The sequence below is a fragment of the Bombina bombina genome, chromosome 4 (assembly GCF_027579735.1).
Source record: "Bombina bombina isolate aBomBom1 chromosome 4, aBomBom1.pri, whole genome shotgun sequence".
Taxonomy (NCBI): domain Eukaryota; kingdom Metazoa; phylum Chordata; class Amphibia; order Anura; family Bombinatoridae; genus Bombina; species Bombina bombina.
In genome coordinates, this window is record NC_069502.1 from 785,914,511 (window position 1) to 785,932,644 (window position 18,134).

At 39.2% G+C, this 18,134-nt stretch overlaps 1 protein-coding gene across 1 annotated transcript in view; it reads left to right on the plus strand.

Moving 5' to 3' along the window:
• ADSS2 (adenylosuccinate synthase 2) overlaps positions 1 to 18,134 on the plus strand; it is a 306,217-nt gene that overhangs the window by 69,599 nt on the left and 218,484 nt on the right. The window contains exons 3-4 of the mRNA XM_053711169.1: positions 12,721 to 12,789; positions 14,968 to 15,018. Of these exons, the coding sequence (XP_053567144.1) occupies positions 12,721 to 12,789; positions 14,968 to 15,018 (120 nt within the window). The remainder of the gene's footprint in view (positions 1 to 12,720; positions 12,790 to 14,967; positions 15,019 to 18,134) is intronic.

The window sequence follows — 18,134 nt, forward strand, 5'->3', positions numbered from 1 at the left end:
ATAAATTTTCTTAATGTTTTAGCCCCTGACTCTTAATTATGACCATGTACCATATGGTATTGACTGACTTCATTATAAGCAGTTTTTATGCTATATGATCTACTACAGGACAGCTGCTGTAACGTTCTGCATGACATAGTTGAAAGCAGCCTTCACTTGCAATGTACTGTTAACTGTGGAGCATTCTTGATTTATGTTTTTTTTCAGTGATCTAAAAATAAAATGAATGTACAAAAAAAAAACTTAAACTGGGTTACATTACTTGGTTTTAATAAATATATATAAATATTTTTTTGCCAATTTGTTTTTTAACTTTTGAAAATGATGAATATTTGTGAAGTATTGTGGTAGTTCCCTTTTTAAGCAGGCATATCTGATGGATCAGTTACTAGTCTAGTTTGATTACAGTGTGCTACTTTATTTCTCCAACATAGGTGTGTCCGGTCCACGGCGTCATCCTTACTTGTGGGATATTCTCTTCCCCAACAGGAAATGGCAAAGAGCCCAGCAAAGCTGGTCACATGATCCCTCCTAGGCTCCGCCTACCCCAGTCATTCTCTTTGCCGTTGTACAGGCAACATCTCCACGGAGATGGCTTAGAGTTTTTTAGTGTTTAACTGTAGTTTTTATTATTCAATCAAGAGTTTGTTATTTTGAAATAGTGCTGGTATGTACTATTTACTCAGAAACAGAAAAGAGATGAAGATTTCTGTTTGTATGAGGAAAATGATTTTAGCAACCGTCACTAAAATCCATGGCTGTTCCACACAGGACTGTTGAGAGCAATTAACTTCAGTTGGGGGAACAGTGAGCAGTCTCTTGCTGCTTGAGGTATGACACATTCTAACAAGACGATGTAATGCTGGAAGCTGTCATTTTCCCTCTGGGATCCGGTAAGCCATGTTTATTACGATTGTAAATAAGGGCTTCAAAAAGGGCTTATTAAGACTGTAGACTTTTTTTGGGCTAAATCGATTGATTATTAACACATATTTAGCCTTGAGGAATCATTTTATCTGGGTATTTAGAAAAAATAATATCGGCAGGCACTGTTTTAGACACCTTATTCTTTAGGGGCTTTCCCAAAGCATAGGCAGAGCCTCATTTTCGCGCCGGTGTTGCGCACTTGTTTTTGAGAGGCATGGCATGCAGTCGCATGTGAGAGGATCTCTGATACTTAGAAAAGACTTTCTGAAGGCGTCATTTGGTATCGTATTCCCCTTGGGGCTTGGTTGGGTCTCAGCAAAGCAGATACCAGGGACTGTAAGGGGTTAAAGTTCAAAACGGCTCCGGTTCCGTTATTTTAAGGGTTAAAGCTTCCAAATTTGGTGTGCAATACTTTTAAGGCTTTAAGACACTGTGGTGAAAATTTGGTGAATTTTGAACAATTCCTTCATGTTTTTTCGCATTTGCAGTAATAAAGTGTGTTCAGTTTAAAATTTAAAGTGACAGTAACGGTTTTATTTTAAAACGTTTTTTGTACTTGTTATCAAGTTTATGCCTGTTTAACATGTCTGAACTACCAGATAGACTGTGTTCTGAATGTGGGGAAGCCAGAATTCCTATTCATTTAAATAAATGTGATTTATGTGACAATGACAATGATGCCCAAGATGATTCCTCAAGTGAGGGGAGTAAGCATGGTACTGCATCATTCCCTCCTTCGTCTACACGAGTCTTGCCCACTCAGGAGGCCCCTAGTACATCTAGCGCGCCAATACTCCTTACTATGCAACAATTAACGGCTGTAATGGATAATTCTGTCAAAAACATTTTAGCCAAAATGAACACTTATCAGCGTAAGCGCGACTGCTCTGTTTTAGATACTGAAGAGCATGACGACGCTGATATTAATATTTCTGAAGGGCCCCTAACTCAGTCTGATGGGGCCAGGGAGGTTTTGTCTGAGGGAGAAATTACTGATTCAGGGAACATTTCTCAACAAGCTGAACCTGATGTGATTGCATTTAAATTTAAGTTGGAACATCTCCGCATTCTGCTTAAGGAGGTATTATCCACTCTGGATGATTGTGACAAGTTGGTCATCCCAGAGAAACTATGTAAAATGGACAAGTTCCTAGAGGTGCCGGGGCTCCCAGAAGCTTTTCCTATACCCAAGCGGGTGGCGGACATTGTTACTAAAGAATGGGAAAGGCCCGGTATTCCTTTCGTCCCTCCCCCCATATTTAAAAAATTGTTTCCTATGGTCGACCCCAGAAAGGACTTATGGCAGACAGTCCCCAAGGTCGAGGGAGCGGTTTCCACTTTAAACAAACGCACCACTATACCCATAGAGGATAGTTGTGCTTTCAAAGATCCTATGGATAAAAAATTAGAAGGTTTGCTTAAAAAGATGTTTGTTCAGCAGGGTTACCTTCTACAACCAATTTCATGCATTGTCCCTGTCGCTACAGCCGCATGTTTCTGGTTCGATGAGCTGATAAAGGCGGTCGACAGTGATTCTCCTCCTTATGAGGAGATTATGGACAGAATCAATGCTCTCAAATTGGCTAATTCTTTCACCCTAGACGCCACTTTGCAATTGGCTAGGTTAGCGGCTAAGAATTCTGGGTTTGCTATTGTGGCGCGCAGAGCGCTTTGGTTGAAATCTTGGTCGGCTGATGCGTCTTCCAAGAACAAGTTACTTAACATTCCTTTCAAGGGGAAAACGCTGTTTGGCCCTGACTTGAAAGAGATTATCTCGGATATCACTGGGGGTAAGGGCCACGCCCTTCCTCAGGATCGGCCTTTCAAGGCAAAGAATAAACCTAATTTTCGTCCCTTTCGTAGAAACGGACCAGCCCAAAGTGCTACGTCCTCTAAGCAAGAGGGTAATACTTCTCAAGCCAAGCCAGCTTGGAGACCAATGCAAGGCTGGAACAAGGGAAAGCAGGCCAAGAAACCTGCCACTGCTACCAAGACAGCATGAAATGTTGGCCCCCGATCCGGGACCGGATCTGGTGGGGGGCAGACTCTCTCTCTTCGCTCAGGCTTGGGCAAGAGATGTTCTGGATCCTTGGGCGCTAGAAATAGTCTCCCAAGGTTATCTTCTGGAATTCAAGGGACTTCCCCCAAGGGGGAGGTTCCACAGGTCTCAGTTGTCTTCAGACCACATAAAAAGACAGGCATTCTTACATTGTGTAGAAGACCTGTTAAAAATGGGAGTGATTCATCCCGTTCCATTAAGAGAACAAGGGATGGGGTTCTACTCCAATCTGTTTATAGTTCCCAAAAAAGAGGGAACGTTCAGACCAATCTTAGATCTCAAGATCTTAAACAAGTTTCTCAAGGTTCCATCGTTCAAGATGGAAACCATTCGAACTATTCTTCCTTCCATCCAGGAAGGTCAATTCATGACCACGGTGGATTTAAAGGATGCGTATCTACATATTCCTATCCACAAGGAACATCATCGGTTCCTGAGGTTCGCATTCCTGGACAAACATTACCAGTTCGTGGCGCTTCCTTTCGGATTAGCCACTGCTCCAAGGATTTTCACAAAGGTACTAGGGTCCCTTCTAGCTGTGCTAAGACCAAGGGGCATTGCTGTAGTACCTTACTTGGACGACATTCTGATTCAAGCGTCGTCCCTTCCTCAAGCAAAGGCTCACACGGACATTGTCCTGGCCTTTCTCAGATCGCACGGATGGAAAGTGAACGTGGAAAAGAGTTCTCTATCTCCGTCAACAAGGGTTCCCTTCTTGGGAACAATAATAGACTCCTTAGAAATGAGGATTTTTCTGACAGAGGCCAGAAAAACAAAGCTTCTAGACTCTTGTCGGATACTTCATTCCGTTCCTCTTCCTTCCATAGCTCAGTGCATGGAAGTGATCGGGTTGATGGTAGCGGCAATGGACATAGTTCCTTTTGCACGCATTCATCTAAGACCATTACAACTGTGCATGCTCAGTCAGTGGAATGGGGACTATACAGACTTGTCTCCGAAGATACAAGTAAATCAGAGGACCAGAGACTCACTCCGTTGGTGGCTGTCCCTGGACAACCTGTCACGAGGGATGACATTCCGCAGACCAGAGTGGGTCATTGTCACGACCGACGCCAGTCTGATGGGCTGGGGCGCGGTCTGGGGATCCCTGAAAGCTCAGGGTCTTTGGTCTCGGGAAGAATCTCTTCTACCGATAAATATTCTGGAACTGAGAGCGATATTCAATGCTCTCAAGGCTTGGCCTCAGCTAGCGAGGGCCAAGTTCATACGGTTTCAATCAGACAACATGACAACTGTTGCGTACATCAACCATCAGGGGGGAACAAGGAGTTCCCTGGCGATGGAAGAAGTGACCAAAATCATTCTATGGGCGGAGTCTCACTCCTGCCACCTGTCTGCTATCCACATCCCAGGAGTGGAAAATTGGGAAGCGGATTTTCTGAGTCGTCAGACATTGCATCCGGGGGAGTGGGAACTCCATCCGGAAATCTTTGCCCAAGTCACTCAGCTGTGGGGCATTCCAGACATGGATCTGATGGCCTCTCGTCAGAACTTCAAAGTTCCTTGCTACGGGTCCAGATCCAGGGATCCCAAGGCGGCTCTAGTGGATGCACTAGTAGCACCTTGGACCTTCAAACTAGCTTATGTGTTCCCGCCGTTTCCTCTCATCCCCAGGCTGGTAGCCAGGATCAATCAGGAGAGGGCGTCGGTGATCTTGATAGCTCCTGCGTGGCCACGCAGGACTTGGTACGCAGATCTGGTGAATATGTCATCGGCTCCTCCTTGGAAGCTACCTTTGAGACGAGACCTTCTTGTTCAGGGTCCGTTCGAGCATCCGAATCTGGTTTCACTCCAGCTGACTGCTTGGAGATTGAACGCTTGATCTTATCGAAGCGAGGATTCTCAGATTCTGTTATCGATACTCTTGTTCAGGCCAGAAAGCCTGTAACTAGAAAGATTTACCACAAAATTTGGAAAAAATATATCTGTTGGTGTGAATCTAAAGGATTCCCTTGGGACAAGGTTAAGATTCCTAGGATTCTATCCTTCCTTCAAGAAGGATTGGAAAAAGGATTATCTGCAAGTTCCCTGAAGGGACAGATTTCTGCCTTGTCTGTGTTACTTCACAAAAAGCTGGCCGCTGTGCCAGATGTTCAAGCCTTTGTTCAGGCTCTGGTTAGAATTAAGCCTGTTTACAAACCTTTGACTCCTCCTTGGAGTCTCAATTTAGTTCTTTCAGTTCTTCAGGGGGTTCCGTTTGAACCCTTGCATTCCGTTGATATTAAGTTATTATCTTGGAAAGTTTTGTTTTTAGTTGCAATTTCTTCTGCTAGAAGAGTTTCAGAATTATCTGCTCTGCAGTGTTCTCCTCCTTATCTGGTGTTCCATGCAGATAAGGTGGTTTTACGTACTAAACCTGGTTTTCTTCCAAAAGTTGTTTCTAACAAAAACATTAACCAGGAGATTATCGTACCTTCTCTGTGTCCGAAACCAGTTTCAAAGAAGGAACGTTTGTTGCACAATTTGGATGTTGTTCGCGCTCTAAAATTCTATTTAGATGCTACAAAGGATTTTAGACAAACATCTTCCTTGTTTGTTGTTTATTCCGGTAAAAGGAGAGGTCAAAAAGCAACTTCTACCTCTCTCTCTTTTTGGATTAAAAGCATCATCAGATTGGCTTACGAGACTGCCGGACGGCAGCCTCCCGAAAGAATCACAGCTCATTCCACTAGGGCTGTGGCTTCCACATGGGCCTTCAAGAACGAGGCTTCTGTTGATCAGATATGTAGGGCAGCGACTTGGTCTTCACTGCACACTTTTACCAAATTTTACAAGTTTGATACTTTTGCTTCTTCTGAGGCTATTTTTGGGAGAAAGGTTTTGCAAGCCGTGGTGCCTTCCATTTAGGTGACCTGATTTGCTCCCTCCTTTCATCCGTGTCCTAAAGCTTTGGTATTGGTTCCCACAAGTAAGGATGACGCCGTGGACCGGACACACCTATGTTGGAGAAAACAGAATTTATGTTTACCTGATAAATTACTTTCTCCAACGGTGTGTCCGGTCCACGGCCCGCCCTGGTTTTTTTAATCAGGTCTGATAATTTATTTTCTTTAACTACAGTCACCACGGTACCATATGGTTTCTCCTATGCAAATATTCCTCCTTAACGTCGGTCGAATGACTGGGGTAGGCGGAGCCTAGGAGGGATCATGTGACCAGCTTTGCTGGGCTCTTTGCCATTTCCTGTTGGGGAAGAGAATATCCCACAAGTAAGGATGACGCCGTGGACCGGACACACCGTTGGAGAAAGTAATTTATCAGGTAAACATAAATTCTGTTTTTTATTGCCTCTCTGCAGTGCATTCATGACCCTCACAGAATTTCGAAAATTGGGCAATCCTGTTTTCATTCTCCTAAATTTTCACTTGACAAACAATAGCTTCTTTAACCTGCACTTTGAAGATTAACTGTTAAGGACTAAAAAAACAATTATACTCTTATCCTAAATTGCACTCCTGGGTGTTGCTGATAATACTGTCAAGTCAAAATATCTCAACAGCAAACGAACAGTCCGCACTAGCAGTGGTTATAGCATAAACCTCCAGCGGCCTCAAGACAGAGTAATCATCAGTGACATAGCAAAAACATAACGGAACAATAGGAAATCCGCTTACAGTATGTAGATAAAAGCTCTGCAGACTGGAAACGATTCACCTTATCCAGGGAACCTGCACTATGCGCTTCTCCAGTCGGCTGTATCCCTCTTCCGTGTTCCTTTCAGCTAGACTCTAGTCAGGCACATCTGGGTTAGGATTAGGGGGTCAGAGCCCTGGTATGTGTTATTGAGAGCCCAGTGGAGTAGTTCAAAACGTAACATCAAAAGAAAAGCAATCCAGAGTGGCTCACTCAAAAAATATGAGCTTTAATGGTTAAAAGTTAACCAACGTGGGCTAATAGCATACAAGGATTAAAATACAAAACAGTAGTACAGCACACATCCCAACCTAGGACGCGTTTCGGAATTGCCCCGTACTCACAAAAGGTCAGGTGAAAGCTGATTGTACTTATAAAGGCAACACCTGATCAGTAAACACCGGAATTTCTTAATAAATCTTAAAGCATTAGCGTATAGTGTAAATACCATGTACATCATAATCTGTCAATACATATCAAGTTACTTAACGAAAAAACACAATTTTATACATGTCTAAATACTTCAAGAAAGAACACACCATTCTATGTTATCGCTCTCTTTAAATAATATATTTGGTACTGGATAAATGTGCAACAGTGATCTAACAACTATAAGGTAATTGGATTGATGCTAATTACTAGTACTATTTTGCACACATATATTGGTGCATATGAGCAATAACAATAAATAATCATCAAAAGTTGCATATATAAATAGACTACATTTTATACAGAAAATTGGATAATTTCACATTGTGCATAAGTTGTAAAATTAAATTAAGAAAAATAGAGATCTTACCTATATGGAAGCTTCTAACCTCTAGATAGATCAAATTGATAAGAAAATGAACATAAATTGAAGTATTTTACAAAGTCCTGTAATAAAGAAACATATAGAAACATATAAACATGGTCAAGGTTTCAATCAAAACCAAGATAGTGTAACCTATCAAAAAACATATTTCACAGATGTTATGATAATAATAATCATACTGTGTGTCAAAATGTATTTTTATTGCAATTTATATTGCTTGGATGTTCACGTATATGGGACCTCACTTCCCTAGTAGTGAGGCCCACGTATTGAAGTTTGCAAGTTACACATGATAAGATAAATTATATATCCCATACTACAATTTATACATTGAGATGTTTCATATCTATCTCCTGTAACATAGGACTCAAAGTGTGAATATTGCTCAATATAATCACAGGCTTTGCACCTTGAGTTACCACATTAGCCAACTACTTTTCACACCTACTTTTGGTAATCTAGTAGGTGAAAGAATGTTACCTAGGGTCACACTACGTCTGGAGGAAAACCTACATCCCCTTTCCACAGTATCTTTTAACTTATTTGCCAAAAGAATTGGAAGATGTTTTTTAATGATACTGCAAATTTGTTGATACTGGTCACTGACTAGTGACAAACGTTACAGTAGGGTGATAATTGCTTAATCAAGTATTTTTCATCCTTATCACTTTTTTTTTCCCCAAAAGTTTTTCCCTAGATATGTTACCAACTTATTTTAATGCATTATTAATTGTACGTTTACCATAACCTCTTTCACTGAGGTTTTCACTTAAAGGGACAGTCAACACCAGAATTTTTGTTGTTTAAAAAGAGAGATAATCCCTTTATTACCCATTCCCCAATTTTGCAAAACCAACACTGTTATATTAATACACTTTTTACTTCTGTGACTAACTTGTATCTAAGCATCTTCTGACCGCCCCTAATCACATGACTTTTAGTTATTTTGCATATAGTTGCTATTTAGCCAATTAGTGCCGTGTCTGCCACTAGCCACGGGCGTGATCACAATGCTATCTATATGGCCTACGTGAGCTTGCTCTCCCCTGCTGTGAAAAGTAAATAAAATAGAGGCGGCCTTCAAGGGCTTATAAATGATCATATATGCCTTTCTAGGTTTGCTTTCAACTAGAATACCAAGCGAACAAATCAAAATTGTTGATAAAAGTAAATTGGAAAGTTGTTTAAAATGACATGCCCTATTTGAAAAATGAAAGTTTTTTTTTTTTTTTTTTTTGGACTTGACTGTCCCTTTAACCTCCTGCACTCTTCATTGTAATCCTCTGCCCGTGAACAGTTTTGTTTCATACGAATAAATTGCCCTTTCGCAATTGCTCTCAAAGAAAATCTGCTCATGATCAAAATCTGTAGCAGTAGTCCGAAAATGCTTTACGGCACAAATGAGGTATTAGAATACAAAGATACAACATCTTTGGTTACCCAGCTGTAACCATCTTCCCAAGTAAAATCATGCAATAGATTTAAAAGATGGGTGGTATCTCTTAGATAGCTCCACAGCTGGGCAACCGTGAGATATTAAAGGGACTGTTAAGTCCAAAAAAAAATTTGTGATTCAAATAGGGCATGTAATTTTAAACAACCTTCCAATTTACTTTTATCTTAATTTTGCTTTGTTCTCTTGCTATTCTTAGTTGAAAGCTGAACCTAGGAGGTTCATATGCTAATTTCTTAGATCTTGAAGGCCGCCTCTAATCTGATAGCATTTTGATAGTTTTTCATCACTAGAGGGCATTAGTTTGTGTTTCACATAGATAACATTGAGCTCACGCATGTGAATTTACCGAGGAGTGAGCACTGATTGGCTAAAATGCAAGTCTGTCAAATGAACTAAAATAAGGGGGCTGTCTGCAGGGGCTTGTAGGATACAAGGTAATTACAGAGGTAAAACGTTTATTATTAGAACTGTGTTGGTTATACAAAACTGGGGAATGGGTAATAAAGGGAAAGTCAACAAGAATTTTTGTTTTTTAAAAAGATAATCCCTTTAACTGTTCATTGAAATATTGTACTGATTTGAGACATAACAGTGCAACAAGAAATTGCTCACAAGCAATGGTACATTAGTAAAATGCTATAACTGTGCAAATGTTAAAATCTGCAGCAGAGCATTTAGCAACAATGTGTTCCTGGGACCTAACTGAACACATTTTGTGATCCAATGACATGGCACGTGTGTAGTTCCCAGTAGTGCACTCTTTTCAATAAAGAACATCAAAAGAACTAAGTAAATTTTGATAGTAAAAGTAAATTGAAAGGTTTCTTAAAGGGACAGACAACACCAGAATTTTTGTTGTTTAAAAAGGTAGATAATCCCTTTATTTACCCATTCCCCAGTTTTGCATAACCAACACAGTTATAATACACTTTTTACCTCTGTAATTATCTTGTATCTAAGCCTCTGCAAACTGCCCCCTTATTTCAATTCTTTTGACAGACTTGCATTTTAGCCTATCAGTGATCACTCCTAGGAGCTTCACATGCATGAGCTCAATGTTATCTATATGAAACACATGAACTAACACCCTCTAGTGGTGAAAAACTGTCAAATTTCAGATTAGAGGCGGCCTTCAAGGTCTAAGAAAATAGCATATGAACCTCCTAGGTTTAGCTTTTAGTAAACTGGAAAGTTGTTTAAAATTACATGCCCTATTTAAATCATGAAAGGTTTTTTTGGACTTCACTGTCCCTTTTTAAAATGACATTCTCTATCTAGAACATGAGTTTAACTTGATGTTTTGTGGTCTATGACCCTTTTAAAGTACCTTGTCAATGCATACCATTGAATAAAATTCCCTTAAAATAGGTTCCAGTCCTATTAAAAATGTCTTATGATGGACAATAAAATAAAGCCACTGCACATAAGGTAGCAGTTTGTGTTTATATAGATCAATTTTATTGACCATATATTACTTGCAGATAACCTGTTGGCTTGTCATAACACCAAGTTTATTTAAATTTTATTTTTTTGTATGCTGGGTGTGAGGATGTCATGGTTTAGGTCAGGGCTCGACAAACCCAGGAGCCTGGGAGACACTGGCTCCTACAATTTTACCCCTTGCTCCTAACTTTTTGGATAATTCTTCATATATCTATATACAAATCCCACTGTGTCGGGCTCCTAAAAATATGTCTGGCTCGTAATTATTCTTACGGTCTCCAAATTTTTTAAACAGATTTGTCAAGCACTGGTTTAGGTGGTGGTGAAGTTTACTTGTAGTGGGCACGTCTCAGTAATGGTTAAATTGCACAGGCCAGCGCATGGTAAGGATCGTAAGATGGCACTTTTTTTTTTCTGAGACCGCATTGTACAATCATATATGACAAACCTGAGTAGTTTTCAAATGGACACATTTCATTATTCCAATTTACTTCCATTTTTCTATGCACGCTTTCTGAGGCAACCGCTCTTATTAAAGGACCACTCAATGAAGTAGAATTAAATAATTAACAAGTGCATAATAAAAAGACAATTATTTAACACCTACTCTGAATTTCAAATAAGCCGTAGATTTATTTAGACACATTTATTTTTTCTCTTCATTTTCTTGCCTCCTTTATCATGTGTCAGACATCAGCCAATCACAGACTAGTATATGTATACCCTTTGAGCTTTAGCACATGCTCAGTAGGATTTTGTTCCCCAGAAAGTGTGCATAGAAAAAGACTGCAAAATTTGATAATGGAAGTGAATTGATAACTCTTAAAACTGCTGCTCTTTCTGAATCATAAGTTTATTTTGACTTGAGTGTCACTTTAAGCAGAATTCTGTGACTTGCTAATGACTGTCACATGATGTGCAGGGAAAAAGGGAAGGCTTTTGAAAGTTATCAGAAAAAAATAATACTGTTCATTTGAAATTCAGAGTAAGTGCTATTGCATTGTATTTGGGTTGTGCGTTTCTTGATTTTGCAAACATTCTGTATTCAATGGGTCTTTTTAAGCTTTAGAGGTGAATGTTGCAAATTGAAAAACATGACTTTACTTAGAGACAGTATACACCAATTTTAATTTAACTGCATGTAATAGGCACTACTATAAAAAATATGCACAGATACTGATCTAAAAATCCAGTATAAAACGGTTTAAAAACTTGCGTAGAAGCTCCCAGTTTAGCACGGTTGAAAAGGTTAGCTGGAACACCCACTGAAAGTGGTTGTATAGCACTAAAAGCAGACCCCTCCCCCCCATCCTCTGAATATGAAAAGACCCTTTACACAAACAGGAGCAAGCTGGAGTAAGTATACATCAGTATTCTCCTAAAACTTTGGAGCTTTGTTTATTATTTTGAAAATCAGCACAATGTTATTTTAAAATAATTCAACAAGAACTATAAAAATGGCTATATAGAGGGCGCTTTATGATAGAATACATAAAACATACAAGGTGAAACAAAGTATATACAGATAATGATGCACAACAATAACCCTAGTCACAGGATATATTGAACTCCCGTATATATTGTCAGTTCATCAGGGGTTAAAGCTCCTAGACTCCCATGTATTGTCGGTTCATCAGGGGTTAAATTTCCTGTAGCAATTTCCGGATCGCAGTGGCTGCACTCCTCTTCACACAAATGTAGTGGAATAAAGCAGCAGCATCTAGCAAATATAAGAGAGGCGCCTCATGTGTGTATCAGTCACCAAATAGGCAAATCGGATAGAAAATGCATCTGCCTGAGGAAACGGCGTAACTGCTGTGAAACACGTTGCATATCTGGGGGTACAGACTGTGTATACCCACCAGCTTTTAACACTGTATTGTTTGAATTTTATATGGTTTTAATCAGTTTTTAAACTACAACAGTGTTTACAAGCCCTAATTGCCAGGTGCACATATCAAATGTAATGTGCCTACTGTTTGGTTCATCACTATGAGTGTGTTTGAGCTGTTCTGGACTACGTGCAAATGTCGGGAGGAGGTGATCTGACGCACCTTTATACTGTAACCCTGCTTCTACTAGCACATAAGGGGGCTCTATGGAAATGTGAGACATTTTCTATATTGTTTATTTGGTGAATGATACACACATGAGGCGCCTCTCTTATATTTGCTAGATGCTGTTTGCTTATTTTAAAAATAAGCAAAACTATACATTTAAAAAAAAAAAGCTATCAAGGCTATATAAATGGATTATTTACAAAACATTTATGCAAAGAAAGATCTAATGTATCTCTCTCTTAAGACTTGTTTCTTTGATAATTTTAACATCTCTAATTTTATTTTTTATGCATTTTTGTTTCTATAGGAAATGGTGTAGTAATACATCTCCCTGGCTTATTTGAAGAAGCTGAGAAAAATCTAAAAAAAGGAAAGGGTATGTATGGTTTGATATCAGTGTGTGTATATAAAATACCAGAAATGACACTTAGGTTGTAACTGGTAAAATGCTTAAATGTTTTTTCATAAGATCTTAAGCGTCCAGAAGCCATTAAATGTAATGTTCGTGGGGTATTTCCTTATCAGACCGATCCTGGCCAGTAGTCTTCTTATCCCAGCATGGAAAGATAAGGAAAAATCCCAGAACTTAATTTAACGGATAGAAGGAATGAGGTAGTACAGGAACAGCAATCACCATAAGCAGCAAGGGTTGATGAGAAGCACGTTACAGCTGAGTAGGGATCGGAAGTAAGCAAACAGTACAACTCCCCTGAGTAACACAAAAAATAAAAGGAATGCTCACCAGGTAGTGCACAGTGCAATAAGTTCAGACTTCCTGAGTACCAATAGGGTTAAGCAGAAGAAAGGTCAATGGGCAATGCAGGGTTCAGAAACAGCAGGCAGTCCAATCTTTCTCAGTACCAAAGGGTTAAACAGGGCAATGGGCTCTAGGGTGAAACGCGTTGGGTGGTTATCCTTGTATCTCCAACCATCACAGATCACACTCTGTGTTTGCTTTGGAGCATCTTTGGAGGATTGTTTTTTTTTCTACATTGTCCAAAAAGGCTGAAATTTGTAAGCTCCAGCAATGATAAACGCGGATCACTGCTGAAATCGCTGTTCAAAACAATCCACGGATTCAACATATGGTTAAAGGGATTTCCCCGTTTTTCAAACCGCAGGGAAGTGGTAAACCCAGGATCACGTGACTACCAACGGTCAATCTAAACGGAGCCGTCAGACGCCACTACCAGTGGCTCAGCACTTAGCATCTGCCGGGACATTACGCGCATAAGAGAAGTCTTTCTGTGCCTTAACATCCCCTTTGGGGGAGTATAAACTGATTTCACTATCAATTATGGCTGATATTGGCCATTATTGGTGATGTTGGCACCTACCGTGCAGTTGCACTTTTATGCCCTATTGTATGTGGTCTAAGCATATGTATTAGTAACTTTTTAATAGATTACTTATTTTTAAATATATTGGATGTGCACATCTTTATTACTGTTTTTTACACTCTATATAACTTTAATTTTGATTTGAGGAATAAACTTTTTATTTTTCTACATATTCTGTGGGAATATATTTAGACTTATATAAGTGCTGTCCTGAACACCCATTTAGGTATATATCCTATTTTAAGCCATTTTTTTAATTACAATTTTTATACTAAGCAGTTTTTTTAATCTTATACTTAAAATTCCACTCCATCATTCGTTTGCGCCTATATAAAATACTTTCATTCTTTGTCTTTTGCTCTGCAGGTCCGCCTTTGGAGATAGGGGACTATTATGAGGCAGTGAGTGAGGGGTTGGCACTGATATATCTTTTTGTTTTGTTGCTTAAGAGGTTGGCTGGTTTGCCAGATGTTTAGTAGTTTGTTCAAGCTGTTGCTAGAATTAGACCTGTTTTCAAACCTTATTGCTCCTCCATGGAGCCTTAATCTTGTTCTTAAGAGTTCAACAGGCTACGTTTGAGTCTATGCATTCTATTGATATTAAGTTACTAACTTGGAAATTGTTGTTTCTGTTAGCTATTTCCTCTGCTTGTATAGTGTCAGAATTGTCTGCCCTCCAGTGTGATCCACCTTATCTAGTGTTCCATTCAGATAAGGCTTCAGAAAAAGATGGAGTTTTTACCTATGGTTATCTTAACTCACAATATCAATCAGGAAATTGTTGTTCCATCCTTTTGTCCTAATCCCTCTTTTTCCAAGGAGAGGTTATTGCATTATGACCCAACGTTCCTGTTCAACTCCTGTAAAGGCGTTTTCAATAGGAAAAAAAGCACATTGTAAAACGGATTGCATAGTTATTGTTGAAAGTTCCATGTTTGTTCCTGCACAAGGGTATAGCAGTTTGTGCCATGTTCTGAAGTGGTTTGGTGTTTTTTCCCTTACTAATTTAATAAGTTTTTAGAAAAAAAAAAACGTATAAATATATAATAATGTAAACCATGTACTCAGACTGGTGCAAAATAGCAATAATATGTAGATTTTTATTATTGATTACCATATTGTATTTAGAAAAAATGGAATCATAAATGCAAGTTTTTTTTTTAGAGGCGGTTACTTGATGCTAAATATTGTTTCTGTTCTTTCTTATTGTTTTAGGTTTAACAGACTGGGAGAAAAGATTAACAATTTCTGACAGAGCTCATATAGGTAAGTCACTTTATGATTCTTTGCCTCTTACATAAGGATGTATGTTGATAATCTTTATTATATCCATTTTTTTTTTTGAGTTGCATATATATTATTCAGGGAGACACTAATTCTACCATATGTATTTTTAAATATTGTGATTGCTTGTGGTCCAGGGAGCAACAATATATATTATTGAAGGGCCATTATAGTGAAAAAGCGAAATTTATGCTTACCTGATAAATTATTTTCTTTCCTGGCATGGAGAGTCCAAGATTCCATTCATTACTGTTGGGAATTCAGCACCTGGTCACCAGGAGGAGGCAGACACACCCCAGCAAAGCTTAAGTATCCCTCCCACTTACCATAATCCCCAGTCATTCGGCTGAGGGAAAACGGAAAGAGGAACACAAGGGGTATAGAAGTGCCTGAAGATTAAAAATAAACGCTGCCTTAAACATTAAAAAAAGGGCGGGTTGTGGACTCCATGCCAGGAAAGAGAATTGATCAGGTAAGCATAAATTTCTTTCATGTAATTAGCAAGAGTCCATGAGCTAGTGACGTATGGGATATACATTCCTACCAGGAGGGGCAAAGTTTCCCAAACCTCAAAATGCTTATAAATACACCCCTCACCACACCCACAAATCAGTTTTACAAACTTTGCCACCCGTGGAGGTGGTGAAGTAAGTTTGTGCTAGATTCTTCGTTGATATGCGCTTCGCAGCAGGCTGGAGCCCGGTTTTCCTCTCAGTGTGCAGTGAATGTCAGAGGGATGTGAAGAGAGTATTGCCTATTTGAATTCAATGATCTCCGTCTACGGGGTCTATTTTATAGGTTCTCTGTTATTGGTCGTAGAGATTCATCTCTTACCTCCCTTTTCAGATCGACGATATACTCTTACATATACCATTACCTCTACTGATTCTTGTTTCAGTACTGGTTTGGCTTTCTACTACATGTAGATGAGTGTCCTGGGGATAGTAAGTCTTATTTTTGTGACACTCTAAGCTATGGTTGGGCACTTTTATATAAAAGTTCTAAATATTTGTGTTTAAACATTTATTTGCCTTGATTCAGGATGTTCGATATTCCTTATTTCAGACAGTCAGTTTCATTATTTGGGATAATGCATATGAATAATCAATTTTTCTTACCTTAAAATTTGACTTTTTTTTTTCCTGTGGGCTGTTAGGCTCGCGGGGGCTGAAAATGCTTCATTTTATTGCGTCATTTTTGGCGCAGACTTTTTTGGCGCAAAAATTTTCTTTGTCATTTCCGGCGTCATACTTGTCGCCGGAAGTTGCGTCATTTTTTTGATGTTTTTGCGCCAAAAATGTCGGCGTCACCGGATGTGGCGTCATTTTTGGCGCCAAAAGCATTTAGGCGCCAAGTAATGTGGGCATCTTTTTGGGTGCTAAAAAATATGGGCGTCATTATCATTGTCTCCACTTTATTTAAGTCTCATTGTTTATTTGCTTCTGGTTGCTAGAAGCTTGTTCATTGGCATTTTTTTCCCATTCCTGAAACTGTCATTTAAGGAATTTGATCAATTTTGCTTTATATGTTGTTTTTTCTATTACATATTGCAAGATGTCTCAGATCGACCCTGAATCAGAAGCTACTTCTGGAAAATCGCTGCCTGATGCTGGATCTACCAAAGTTAAGTGTATTTGTTGTAAACTTGTGGTAACTGTTCCTCCGGCTGTTGTTTGTGATGAATGTCATGACAAACTTGCTAATGCAGATAATATTTCTCCAACATAGGTGTGTCCGGTCCACGGCGTCATCCTTACTTGTGGGATATTCTCTTCCCCAACAGGAAATGGCAAAGAGCCCAGCAAAGCTGGTCACATGATCCCTCCTAGGCTCCGCCTTCCCCAGTCATTCTCTTTGCCGTTGTACAGGCAACATCTCCACGGAGATGGCTTAGAGTTTTTTAGTGTTTAACTGTAGTTTTTATTATTCAATCAAGAGTTTGTTATTTTAAAATAGTGCTGGTATGTACTATTTACTCTGAAACAGAAAAGAGATGAAGATTTCTGTTTGTAAGAGGAAAATGATTTTAGCAACCGTTACTAAAATCGATGGCTGTTTCCACACAGGACTGTTGAGAGGAATTAACTTCAGTTGGGGGAAACAGTGAGCAGACTTTTGCTGCTTGAGGTATGACACATTTCTAACAAGACGATGTAATGCTGGAAGCTGTCATTTTCCCTATGGGATCCGGTAAGCCATTTTTATTACATAAAGAAAAAAAGGGCTTCACAAGGGCTTTTAAGACTGTAGACATTTTCTGGGCTAAAACGATTGATATATAAGCATATTTTATACTTCATAGCTTTGAGGAATTATTTTATTCTTGGGAATTATGTAAAATAACCGGCAGGCACTGTATTGGACACCTTATTCTCTAGGGGCTTTCCCTAATCATAGGCAGAGCCTCATTTTCGCGCCTCTATTGCGCACTTGTTTTTGGGAAGCATGACATGCAGATGCATGTGTGAGGAGCTCTGATACATAGAAAAGACTTTCTGAAGGCGTCATTTGGTATCGTATTCCCCTTTGGGCTTGGTTGGGTCTCAGCAAAGCAGATACCAGGGACTGTAAAGGGGTTAAATATAAAAACGGCTCCGGTTCCGTTATTTTAAGGGTTAAAGCTTTCAAATTTGGTGTGCAATACTTTTAAGGCTTTAAGACACTGTGGTGAAATTTTGGTGAATTTTGAACAATTCCTTCATACTTTTTCACATTTGCAGTAATAAAGTGTGTTCAGTTTAAAATTTAAAGTGACAGTAACGGTTTTATTTTAAAACGTTTTTTGTACTTTGTTATCAAGTTTATGCCTGTTTAACATGTCTGAACTACCAGATAGACTGTGTTCTGTATGTGGGGAAGCCAAGGTTCCTTCTCATTTAAATAGATGTGATTTATGTGACACAAAATTTAGAGAAAATGATGCCCAAGATGATTCCTCAAGTGAGGGGAGTAAGCATGGTACTGCATCATCCCCTCCTTCGTCTACACCAGTCTTGCCCACACAGGAGGCCCCTAGTACATCTAGTGCGCCAATACTCCTTACTATGCAACAATTAACGGCTGTAATGGATAATTCTATCAAAAACATTTTAGCCAAA